The 12,545-nt window shown below is 39.4% G+C and overlaps 1 protein-coding gene across 9 annotated transcripts in view; it reads left to right on the forward strand.

Moving 5' to 3' along the window:
• The window catches only part of Hmbox1 (homeobox containing 1), a 69,176-nt gene that overhangs the window by 23,318 nt on the left and 33,313 nt on the right, over positions 1–12,545 (forward strand). For all 9 annotated transcript variants that reach the window (XR_011370792.1, XM_070016766.1, XM_070016769.1 and 6 more), the window contains exons 4-5: positions 4,410–4,520; positions 10,673–10,826. Coding sequence is in view for 8 of the 9 variants with exons in the window: in XM_070016766.1 (XP_069872867.1) it covers positions 4,410–4,520; positions 10,673–10,826 (265 nt within the window). In the remaining variant the exon portion in view is untranslated. The remainder of the gene's footprint in view (positions 1–4,409; positions 4,521–10,672; positions 10,827–12,545) is intronic.

Raw genomic sequence — 12,545 nt, forward strand, 5'->3', positions numbered from 1 at the left:
TATTCAGCTCAAGGATAACGCTCTACCACTTGAACCACAGCGCCACTTCCGGCTTTTTTTTCTTTTTGCGTATGTGGTGCTGAGGAATCGAACCCAGGGCCTCAGGCATGCAAGGTAAGCGCTCTACCACTGAGCCACCTTCCCAGCCCCCGATATTTCACTTTTTCAATTGTAAAATCATCCATTAATTTAAAGGGAGGATTTATGAAGATTTTATACTTTGATTCTTGGATGTTCTTTTCACCAGAGTTATTTCAGTTGTCCTGGCTAACTCCACATTGTAGGAATATGTAATGGAAAGAACACGAGAATTGTAGCAAGAGAAAGTGGTTGGATTTAGTAAACATGTAAGTGTTGGGCAAAAAGTAGAGTGAAATGTGAAATAGAGCTAGGACACAGAAGGAAGAGCAAATAGAGGATGTAGAGAGGAAATTAACTAAGCTTTCTGTGTTGGGGATCAGTGAGACATTTTCACTGCAGCCACCTACCCCATGGCTGGAAAGAAAGATCTGATGTCCTGAAAATCTTTGTATTTGATGACATTGTAAGACATGATTGTTGATCATCGATATGACTAGAGGAAGAATGTATAGAGAAAAGATGATTAAAGATGGAACCCTGGGGGCTGCTAATATGGGGAGCTAGCAAAGCAGCCCCTGAAGTAGACTGAAAAGATTCTGTCAGTTGGAAATTGCATCCAATTTTTTTCCAAAGAAGAAGTTGATGTCAGTGGTGAGTACTGTCACACTCCACAGGAAGTGGGAGGAAAATGAATTATAAGTGTTATTAGTATCAGACTTTGAGAAGTCTGGATTATGGTGGAGAGCCCTCTAGTGGAAGGGAGAATGGTATTCATCAGCTAGAAAGAGCTCAGAAAAGAACGTGAATGTGAATGTGGCAAAAAGGCTTTTCCTCGTTTAATGTGATGTGATTATTACAGGAAAGGGATTCAGGAGGAGTTAGTTTTTTTCTCATATATTTTTAGAAAAATATTGAGAAAGTAATATAGAGGTAGGAATGTGTCTTTTCATTTACATCAGAAATATCTTTCCATATTAATACATACCTATTTGCGAAGCTCATAGAATTTTTAAAAAATCTTTGGGAGAAACTTCTTTTTCTGATGCTCTCAGGGTTTGAAGTCAGGGTCTGTCACTAAACGGAAGTTGTTGCTGGGTTCATGGTACCCTGCCGCGTTCTAGTCACCTGCCATGGCTGGCCTGGAAATTCCATCTTTCTGTTCACAGCCTCCCAAGCAGCTCAGATTACAAGTGTAAGCTCTGCTTAAGAAAACTTCAAAGAATTTAAATATATACACAGAGCAGGTGATGGCTTAATGACTTTAAAAAGTAAAGAAACCCACATAACATCTTCCATGTAAGTTACAGAACATTGCTGGTTACCTCATAAACCTTCCTTATCCTCAACCTTTTCCCTCCTGTATAGGTACCAGTGTTCTTGTTTGTATCCCTATAGATTAGTTATATGTATTTTTAAACTTTTTTTTTTTTTTTGGTCAGTTATGGAGCTTGAACTAGGCCTCGGAGCTGTCCCTGAACTCTTTTTTTTTTTTTTTTTTTTTTTTTTTTGTCGGTCGTGGGGCTTGAACTCTGGGCCTGGGCGCTGTCCCTCAGCTCTTCAGCTCAAGGCGAGCGCTCTACCACTTGAGCTACAGCGCCACTTTGTCCCTGAACTCTTAAGCTCAAGGCTAGCACTCTACCTCTTGAACCACAGTACCACTTCTGGCTTTTTCTGTTTATGTGGTACTAAGGAATCGAACCCAGGGCCTCATGCATGCGAGGCAAGCACTCTACTGCTGAGCCACTTTCCCAGCCTTTTAAAACTTTTTTTATGAAGTGAATTGCATAACTGTGTGATCTTATAGCCTTTTGTTTGTCAGTGTTATTTTTGTGAAATGTATCCTTGTGTTTGCATTTAACAGATAGCTTCTTTGTATTTGGTATATTAGTCTGTAAAGTAGGATGTGTAGCTATGGCACTGTATTCTACCGTTGGCAAGCATTTAGTTCTCTGCACTGGATCCTGTTTAGGGTAGTATCATATTATGAAGCTTCTTGTGCATATCTTTTGAACTTGTTCCTATTGCACACATACACATTTTTGTGGGCTGTGTATTGAATAAAGACATTGCTAGTTAACAAGACATTGCTCAGTAGATCTTATCTAGCTGTTTTCTGAAGTAGCCCTGTCATTTCACCCTTGCATCAGATTTCAGTATTTCTCCCTGTCCTTGCTAATACTTAGTTTTAATGGCCTTTTGTTTGACTGCTTTGTTTTTTTGATTGTTATGTTGGGTTTTAATAGCTTTTTAAAAAGTAGTATTTTTAAGTGTGCCATTATTTGGTTATATTCATATGCCATAATTTAATGTCTTTTGTTGGGCACTGGTGGCTCACACCTGTAATCCTAACTACTCAGGAGAGTGAGATCTGAAGATCAAGGTTCAAAGCCAGCCAGAGCAGAAATTTCTTCAAGACTTGCATCTCCAATTAAGTAGCAAAATGCTGGGCTGAAGGCATGGCTCACGTGGTAGTGTGTCAATTGTGAACTAAAAAAGCTAAGCAAGACTGTGAGAACCTGAGTGTAACCCCTAGTACTGGCACAAGGGAAGGGAAAGAATAAGATAGAAGGGGAAAAAATCAAGTCCTCTAATGAGTTTTTGTCTTCTTTCCCTCCCTAGCATCTCAGATCCTGAGCAGCCCTAAAAGCTAGTGGGCTGTGTGCCCTTAACTGTGAGGAAGATTGAATGTTGGAATAAACTAACAGAACTGATAGCTTATTCTTTCTTAATGTTTTCCTCAAAATTTCTGTTTTGGATTGTATGGTGCCAATATAAAGAATCGATGTAAAATAGTTTCATTTTACTTCTAATATGAAAGTCAATTTTTTATTTCATGGTAGTAAATGGTTATAATCTTATTTTGAGAATAATATAAAAAAAACATGTTGTCTGTTCACTGTTTCTAAGTATGTGAGACTCAGTAGGGGCCTGCTTCTCATGAATTAAATGCATTTGCCAGATCTGCTTCTTCTCTTGGTGCGATTGCATCATGATAGCCTCTCTTCCAGTTGGTCATTAGAGTTTTAAACAGGTTGGCACATGTAGCATTCAGTAGTGTGCAGTTACCACAGATATTCCTTGGGAGGGTTTTAGCTCTTGGTAACTCTCTGCCGTGGTCTTTTGGAAAGCGCTCCGTAGATTTACTATACACCTTTTTGTCTTCACTAATACTTTTTGCTTTTGCCATTTGTATATTGATTTATTCACTTTTTTCAGAAAACCTATGATCAGAATGAGCATTTGATTCTCACACTAGTAAGTTCTAGACATGCCTTTTTTTTTTTTTTACATGTGAGGACTATACACATTTCTAAGTAACTGCTGACAAAGAACTACTTCATGATAACTGAGAGCTACCACTGTATATTTTATCCCCTGGGTGGGGGAGAATATGTGTTAACATTTTTAGCTGCTGAGATTTCTTTATAGAGGACATATTGAGCATATGTTTAAAATTCTGCCAATTCTTCTATATACTAATGGTAATAAGTCTAAAATGTTTCAATGAATTAGCAAAGAAGCCAGAAACATTATTGAAGAGAGTATTTTCAATGACCTCTCTTTCCTACTCCCTAAATCTTTAAATCAATGTCAGTAATAAGTATAATAAGTAGCAAAACTTGCTGACTTGTTTTTTTTCTCTCAATATCTGTTAAAAATTCTAATATTCTAAACTAAATATGGTTGGAGGACAGTGGTCATTCTGATAGAAACTGTTGATTTGGAATGTCTTCATTTATCTCATGTCAAGTACTTGGGTTGGAGATTAATTTTAGAAGCCACTGTTAAAAGTATTGGTCAGTGGGCTGGGAAGGTGGCTCAGTAGTAGAGCGCTTGCCTTGCATGCATGAGGCCCTAGGTTCGATTCCTCAGCACCACATAGCAAAAAGAAAAAATGCTGGAAGTGGCGCTGTGGTTCAAGTGGTAGAGCGCTAGCCTTGAGCTGAAGAGCTGAGAGACAGCGCCCAGGCCCAGAGTTCAGGCCCCACGACTGGACCCAAAAAAAATTAAATAAATAAATAAATAAATAAATAAATAAATAAATAAAGTATTGGTCAGTTAGATGCTTTGACTTCTAATGTAGATGATTTCTTTTTTTATATATATTTCCATAGAAAATGTATTAACTCTAAAATGAGCCTGGTAAGGATTCCGAGTGTGCTCTGGCCGGTGCAGTGAGCCAGCACAGCATTAAGGAGCTTGCTCAAGTTGTAGCTTCCTTACACGGTGACATGGAGTGCAAAGCACCCTATAACTAGAACCAGCAGAACCCTCTTTTCTCTACTGTAGTTTCAGTACCCCCAAAAGCTATTTTTCTTTCTTCTCAGGTATCAGTCAGAGCCGGATCTCTCATTGGCTGTTGCAGCAGGGGTCAGACCTTAGTGAACAGAAGAAAAGAGCCTTTTACCGATGGTACCAACTTGAGAAGACAAATCCTGGTAAACACTGTTGCCTTTTATTTATTGTACCTGAAACAAAATGTAATTATTCCATTGGCTTCATACTAACTTACTCAGTAAAGTAGTTTCATACTTCATTGTTGGGCCTTTATGCCAGTAAACACATACACAGACACACACACACAGAAACAGACACACACACACAGACACACACACACACACACACACCACAACCACCACAAATGTAAGAAAGAATGTAGGAGCTGGGTACTGGTGGCCAGCAATCCTAACTACTCAGGTGGCTGAGATCTGAGGATTGCTGTTCAAAGCCTGCCAGGGCAGGAAAGTCTGTGAAACTCTTACCTCCAATTAACTACCAGAAAACCAGAAGTGGAGCTTTGGCTCTAAGTGCAGAAGTGCTAGCCTTGAGCAAAAAAGCTCAGGGACAGCACTCAGGTCCCAAGTTCAAGCCCATGACTAACAAAAAAAAAGAAAGGGGGAGGGGAGAGGGAGGGAAAGAGGAAAACATTTATCACACACACACACACACACACACACACACAATCAGTTCATTGTTCATTTCAAGATTATACAGAACAAGGTTCATGAATGATAAAAGAAAATCTAAGGAAAATCACAAAATTTAAAACAAAATCTTTTTTTCATCTATAAACTTAAGTATTTGAAAACAAACAAAATGTGTGCATATACTCTGTGTCTCTGTTCTTGGCCTTTATGCATTTCTGTTCATATACCCAGAGTGACGCTCAAAATCTTTTTTTCATCTATAAACTTAAGTATTTGAAAACAAACAAAATGTGTGCATATACTCTGTGTCTCTGTTCTTGGCCTTAATGCATTTCTGTTCATATACCCAGAGTGACGCTCTTTTTATCACTCTCTTCACTTTGTACCCACATGGGCTTCTCTCTTTTCCCTCCCTCCCTCCCTTCTTTTTTTTTTTTTCTTTAAAGCTTCTCTTTAACTGGACTCAAAAAAGAGAAGAACAGATATTTAGGTTAATTTTACCAATAATCAAATAGCTATAGATACAGTGGAGTTCTCTGATAAACAGACCCATCATCAGAATTTCCCAGCACAACTCAAAGCCTGCCAAGACTTATAAATAAAAGAGGCTGATGGAAACTAATCACATGCACTTTATCTTGTTTCTTATGAAAACATTTACAAGAAAATGCCTAGTTTTTTTTAAGAAGCAAGTACTAAATTCAGTGTGTCTGACATCAAAAGAGCCCCTTTATTTAATCAAACTAAGTTCAACATCTTTTCTGATGTCTAATTTAAACATTGCTGTAGCACACAAGGTTTGCTGAGCACCTCTTGGCTCATGCCACTGGTTCTACATACTTCAAAATTAAACAACTAAAGTCTGACAGGATGCTTATGCAGCAAGTACATGAAGTAAATGTGGAGACAACAATAAATGGCTGCTACTAATTAGAGCTTGGGGAAATAGGAGAACATGAAAAATTACTTTAAGAAAAGCTAGCTTCTATGGATAGAGCAGTAATAATGTGTTTGTATTTGTTCTTTTTATTAGCTGATTAATAAAGGCCTACCTATGCCCGGCACCAGGGGCTCACACTTGTAATCCTAGCTACTCATAGGAGGCTGAGATTTGAGGATGATGTTCAAAGCCAGCCCAAAGCCAGCCTGGGCAGGGAAGGCCATGAGACTCTTATCTCCAATAAACCACTCAGAAAACCGGGAGTGGCACTGTGGCTCAAGTGGTAGAGTGTTACCCTTGAGCTGAAGAGCAGAGGGCCAGCTTTTGGGCACAGAGTTCAAGCCCCATGACTGACAAAAAAATAAAAATAAAAAACTAAAGGCATACCTAGATCTAATCCTGGTAAACAAGATAATTATATATACATGGAAATTTCTTTTTAAAAGAAATCTATTGGCAAGGTATGAGAGATTTTTTTTTCTCTTATGAGTTTAGAATAGCTAGATGAAAGTAACACAGTTTTGTTTTAATGGGAGCTCAGATGTAATGAAGAAAATAAATGTTTCTATACAGAAATAAATGTTGACCTGGCTCATAATACATGGCTGTAATATCAGCACTGAGGAGGCTAGAATAGATAGATTGAGAGTTTGAGGCCAGTTTGGACTACATAATATTGAGACCTAAAAGAAGAAGAAGGAGGAGGAGGAAGAGAAAGGGGAGACGAGAGGAAGAAAGTTTATTTTCTAGTGAAAGTGGCATTTAGCCAGCCCAGAAGTTCCATGTTTTACTTCTAAGGAGTTTTAAGGCTTTTATACAATGTTCTTGCATCTAGTATCTTTCTATCTTTTTTTAAGAGTCAGTAATTTTGAGTTTGTTCTTTGTGTCGCTCATAGCATCTACTTGGACCTAGTTCACCTTGTTTTAAGCCAATAATCTCTAAAGCATTATATGATGACACATTTGATCAGTTGAGAAAGAAGGGAAATATTTAGTTTATATCATATACCAGAGAGCATTAAAACACAAGATAGAAACTATCAAAATATTCTGAATGAGATTGTAACCCATGTGCCATTATTGGAAATATTGACATAATTGACTGCATCACAAAGAAGACCATAAACAGAAAGACAAATGACAATCTGATAAATGCAATTAGTCTGTATGACTACCAATTGATATAGTTCCTACTTAAGAGTAGAACAAGGGATAAAAGATAAACAAAAAAAAAACATGCAATAATCAGAAAACAGAAAAAGGTTCTTACAATAGTCATAAAATCTCCTATCTTTAAGAGAATTTTTTTCCAAAATGTATGCACTTGAATAACTAATACAGTCCTCAGACTATGGGTAGATATGGGGGAATAAACAACTGGGGATGGTTGTAGTGATGTGTGTTAGTAATCCATGATCATATGGTAACTTACCCCACAAGGTATTGGCTTAACACAACATTTATTTTCTTGGCTTGTATAGATTGGCTGCAGGAGTGCTCAAGACAGGAGCTTCAGGATCAGTGTTCTCATCAGATTTCAGACACTGGAAATGGACAGTCCCCTTGCAAATCTGCACATGGATATTGCAAGCCCTGGCAAACGGCTTGTTGGATGGCCTCGCCATCCACTGCCCAAGTGTCTATACAAATTGCAACTAGTTCTCTCTTGAGAAAATAAGCAAGTGGAAGGAAGAAGGAAAGAGAGGGAGTGCAATAACTAAGACAGAAGCCACGTTGTCTCCTATAATCTAGTCCTGGAGGTATCATACCATCAGTACCACATGCTGTTAGTTACACAGACTAATCATGGTACAGTATGGGCAAGTTCTGCACAGTGGCATAGATAACCAAGGGCGGAGGTCAGTGGGGCCTTTGGAGGGTGGCTGCTATATGTCAATCTTGAGACAGAATGGCTGAGTCCTTGTTTCTCTGGGTCAGCCAGGTTCCACATAAAGTCTGCTATAGCTGGAGTATTTGAGATGGCGCTTCGGTCCAGTCCTGTGGCGCCTGGTCAGAGTAGAGGATTAGCGGCATAGCTGTAAGGTCATGTGGCCTCTCCACATGGATACCTTGGGTTTCTTTACATCAGAGTCTCAAGTTGGCCAGACTTCTTTCTGTAAAAAAAAAACTTTCTGAAACTTAGGCAGAAGGTACAAAGTTATCTGTGACCTGTCACTGAACTCTCTTCATTTTCTTCATCAACAGCTCAGATCTAAGAGCCTGATTACTAGGAGGGATGGCTTGTTGTGAAGGTTTGTCTTTGGAACCTATCCCAGGAAGTCATGATTGTGAGATGATACTGGTTGTTCTAAGGTGGTAGCAACACTAACTTGATACTGATTTTGATAGATGTAATTAATCGAATTTATTTATTTATTTATTTTTACTGTTGAATAGTAACAAAGTCAAAGATAAGTCTTGAGAGTTTTGAGCTGAGCAATTTGAAAAATGGGGTCTGTTTACTGAGATGGAAAAGACTGCATGAAAATCAGAGCTAGAGAGTGGTACATGATTATAATCCAGGCATTTGGTGGATGAAACCAGGAAGAGCAGAAGTTTAAGACCATTGTGGGTTTTGTAGCAAGCTCAAGGCCAGCCTGATAGTGAGACTTGTCTCAATAAAAGGGATAGGGCTGCTGCCTGACGCACTAGTTCATACTGTAGTCCCAGCTACTTGGGACGCTGCGGGTAGTAAGATAATTGAGGCCAAGAGTGAAAGGTCATCCTGAGCAACATGGCAAGACCTTGTCTTAAAAACAAGGAAAGAGCCGGTGGCCGGTAGCTCACTCCTATAATCCTAGCTTCTCAGGAAGCTGATATCTGAGAATCACAGTTCAAAGCCAGCCCAGTCAGGAAAGCCTGTGAGACTCTTATCTCCAATAAACCACTAGAAAACTGGAAGTGGCACTGTAGCTCAAGTGGTAGAGCGCTAGCCTTGAGCTGAAGAGCTGAGGGACAGTGCCCAGGCCCAGAGTTCAAGCCCCATGATAGACGAAGATGAAGAAGACGAAGAAGAAGACGAAGAAGAAGACGAAGAAGAAGACGAAGAAGAAGACGAAGAAGAAGAAGAAGAAGAAGAAGAAGAAGAAGAAGAAGAAGAAGAAGAAGAAGAAGAAGAAGAAGAAGAAGAAGGAAGAAGAAAGAAGAAGGAAAGATGTGGATATGAGGGGATAGAGGCAGGGGAAGAGGGAAGAGAGATGGAAGAGAGCTACAGTAAACCTATTATGGACTGAAATAGAAACACTAACCAGGGTGTTACTCAAATACTTCCAGAGTTTATTTATTCCTATTAATATGTATTAATTGACATCTGTTAACATATGCATAAGCTCCACAAGGTCTGACCTGCCTTGTAAGTCTATAGTAAGGATTTGGATTAAACCATAAACAAAGGGGACTTGTTTTATTTTGCCTGTCCAGGGGCTTGAACTCAGGGCTTGGGCACTGTCTCTGAGCTCTTTCACCCAAGGCTAGCACTCTTACCACATTGGGCCACAGTGCTCTTTCTGGTTAATTAGAGACAAGAGTCTCAGACTTTCCTGCTCAGGCTGGCTTTGAACTGTGATCCTTAGATCTCAGCCTCCTGAGTAGGTAGGATTATAGACATGAGCAACCTGGTACTTGGCCAACTTTTTTTTTAACCAAAGGAATCAAATGATTACACTTTGAGGAGATGAGTTTAACAGTGTAAGGAGAGAAAGAAAGGAAAAGGGGCTAGGGACTGAGCTCTGAAGACACATGCTGTTCAAATTCAAGAAATAATAGAGGTCATTGTATTCTTTTTTGTTGGTGGTGGTAGTGGTCATGGGGCTTGAACTCTGGGCCTGGGTACTGTCACTCAGCTCTTCAGCTCAACGCTAGCACTCTACCACTTGAACCACAGCACCACTTCCGGTTTTGTAGTAGTTTATTGGAGATAAGAGTATCATGAACTTTTCCTTCCCAGGCTGGCTTTGAACCGTGATCCTCAGATCTTAGCCTCCAGAGTAGCTAGGATTACAGGCATGAGGCACTGGTGCCGGGCCATTGCATTCTTATATTTGAGCCTAGAGTAAAGCCTGGTGTAAAGAAAGGAGTAAAGAAAGGCGATGGAGAGGGTGGAGAGGAGCTGGACTGTGTGGGGAGAGGATGAGCCCTGCACCAAGGCAAAGTGCAAAGTTTACATCCATGAATATTAGCCAAGAAAATACGAGGTAAACGTACATACACTAGATAAGGGTACAGAGGAGGTCTACAAGACACACTGCCTTTGTTCTGATTCACTTTTGTGTATGTGCATGTGTGCATATACGTATGTCTGGGGCTTGAACTCAGACCTTTGGCACTGTCCTTGAGCTTTTTTGCTCAAGGATAATACTCTACCACTTGAGTCACAGCTCCACTTCCAGCTTTTTGGTGGTTAATTGGAGATAAGTGTTTCATGGATTTCCCTGCCCAACTGGCTTCCAACTGTGATCTTCAGATATCAGCCTTCTGTGTAGCTAGGATTGCAGGTATGAGCCACTGACTCTGATTCACTTTGTAAGGAAGAATTTTTTTACCTCTTCAACTTTTTATTTTGGTCACTGTTTTTAAAAATGGGAATATTGAATATATTGGCCTACAAGTTTCAATAGAAGAACAAAATTTATTATGCTCATTTATTCTTGTTTTCATGATATTTTGTTATTTTGATTTTTAATAAATAGCAAGATATCTGCTGAAAACCTCTTGTTTATTTTAGGGGCTACATTAAGTATGAGACCTGCCCCGATTTCAATAGAGGACCTTGAATGGAGACAAACACCTCCCCCTGTCTCTGCCACATCTGGGACCTTTCGTCTCCGACGAGGGAGTCGATTTACCTGGAGAAAGGAGTGTCTGGCTGTTATGGAAAGGTACATGTCTGCTTTTCCTAAGACATTTCCCAAACTTAGGAAAGAAAGGAAGTTTGGCTAGCTTAGGACAGTTTTTATTTCCAGAAAGTAATTTGGAATAAGAATTCTATCTCTGTGAGTATTTTGGTATGTTTTAAGTGTGTATTATTGAAATAAATTGAGAAATCATAAAATAGGAATTCACATCTAGCCACTAATTTTACTGATAATTTAGTCGTGCTCTTAGTAATTTAAGAAACTTTAAAAGATGTATTTGACATTATGTCTTTCGTATTTTGAAAAAAAAATCTTTTTGAGGTATATTTATCCAAAATACTGGGTAATTATAAAGGAGGCCCTCATTGAGCTTTGCTCAGCAAGGAGGCTGGTCCCATTGCACGCACTCCCACAGGTTAGAAAGTACTTGTTTTTAATTTTGATTCGGTAGTTTGTCCTCTCACTCTTACCACCAGTACCCAAACCATACTCGGTACTCAACAATTTTCTGACCTTAGCCTCATTTTTCATATCTGACATGGTATAAATGCATGCTTATAAAATGTTTGCTATAGTTAGCTGAAGCCCTATGATACTATCCTCTTAGTTACCTCCTAAAGTGTTCTCTATGGAATTCTGTTTTGATGAAGAAATTTATAAGCAGTAGAGTGTCATATTTTCCTTTTTCTTGTCATATTCAAATTCCCTAAATGCTAACTATTTTGCCTACTACATGTCTTCATGCTTGGTTCATAGTAGATATACATTATTCCCATATATAAGAATACATGAATGTATAATATTGTATAGAAGTAATGCTTTTTCCTTTCTCCTGAGCTAATTACATTGTTTATTCCACATATTTGACTTTTTTTTTTTTCTTTGTCCGCCGTGGGGCTTGAACTCTGGGCCTGGGTGCTGTCCCTCAGCTCTTCAGCTCAAGGCGAGCGCTCTACCACTTGAGCTACAGCGCCACTTCCGGTTTTCTGGTGGTTTATTGGAGATAGGAGTCTCACGGTCTCTCCTGCCCGGGCTGGCTTTGAACCGAGATCCTCAGATCTCAGCCTCCTGAGTAGCTAGGATTACAGGCGTGAGCCACCAGCACCCGGCCACATATTTGACTTTTGAGGTTTTTTTCTCCACATATTTGACTTGAAAACATTCTATTATGGAAACATTTATTATCACAAAGAACAATATTATATGATTCCACTTAGAGGAAATATCCAGAATAATCTAATCTATAGAAATCTAATCTAGGGGCTGGGAAGGTGGCTCAGTGGTAGAGCACTTGCCTTGCATGCCTGAGGCCCTGGGTTCAATTCCTCAGCACTACATAAGCAAAAAGAAAAAAGCTGGAAGTGACACTATGGCTCAAGTGGTAGAGTGCTAGCCTTGAGCTGAAGAGCTAAGGGACAGCGCCCAGGCCCAGAGTTCAGGCCCCACGACCGGACCCAAAAAAAAAAAAAAAGAAAAAAAATCTAATCTAGGCTGAGGAAAACAGAGGACTTGAGCCTGGGGATAGCGAAGGTATATGTGGCTTCATTGGGGGAGGGGAGAAAATTTCTAAAATTCATTGTAGTGATACACAACTTTATGAATATATGAAAAGTGTTGAACACTTCAAATGGGTAAATGATTTAGTATTTGGATTATATCTCAATTAAACTGCTTAGAAGGGAAACATGTATACTATTCAGCTTCACAGATACTGACCTTCCACATTTGATGCTCACTACAGTC

This window comes from Dipodomys merriami, unplaced genomic scaffold (genome assembly GCF_024711535.1).
Source record: "Dipodomys merriami isolate MVZ:Mamm:240054 unplaced genomic scaffold, mDipMer1.0.p SCAF_12, whole genome shotgun sequence".
NCBI lineage: Eukaryota > Metazoa > Chordata > Mammalia > Rodentia > Heteromyidae > Dipodomys > Dipodomys merriami.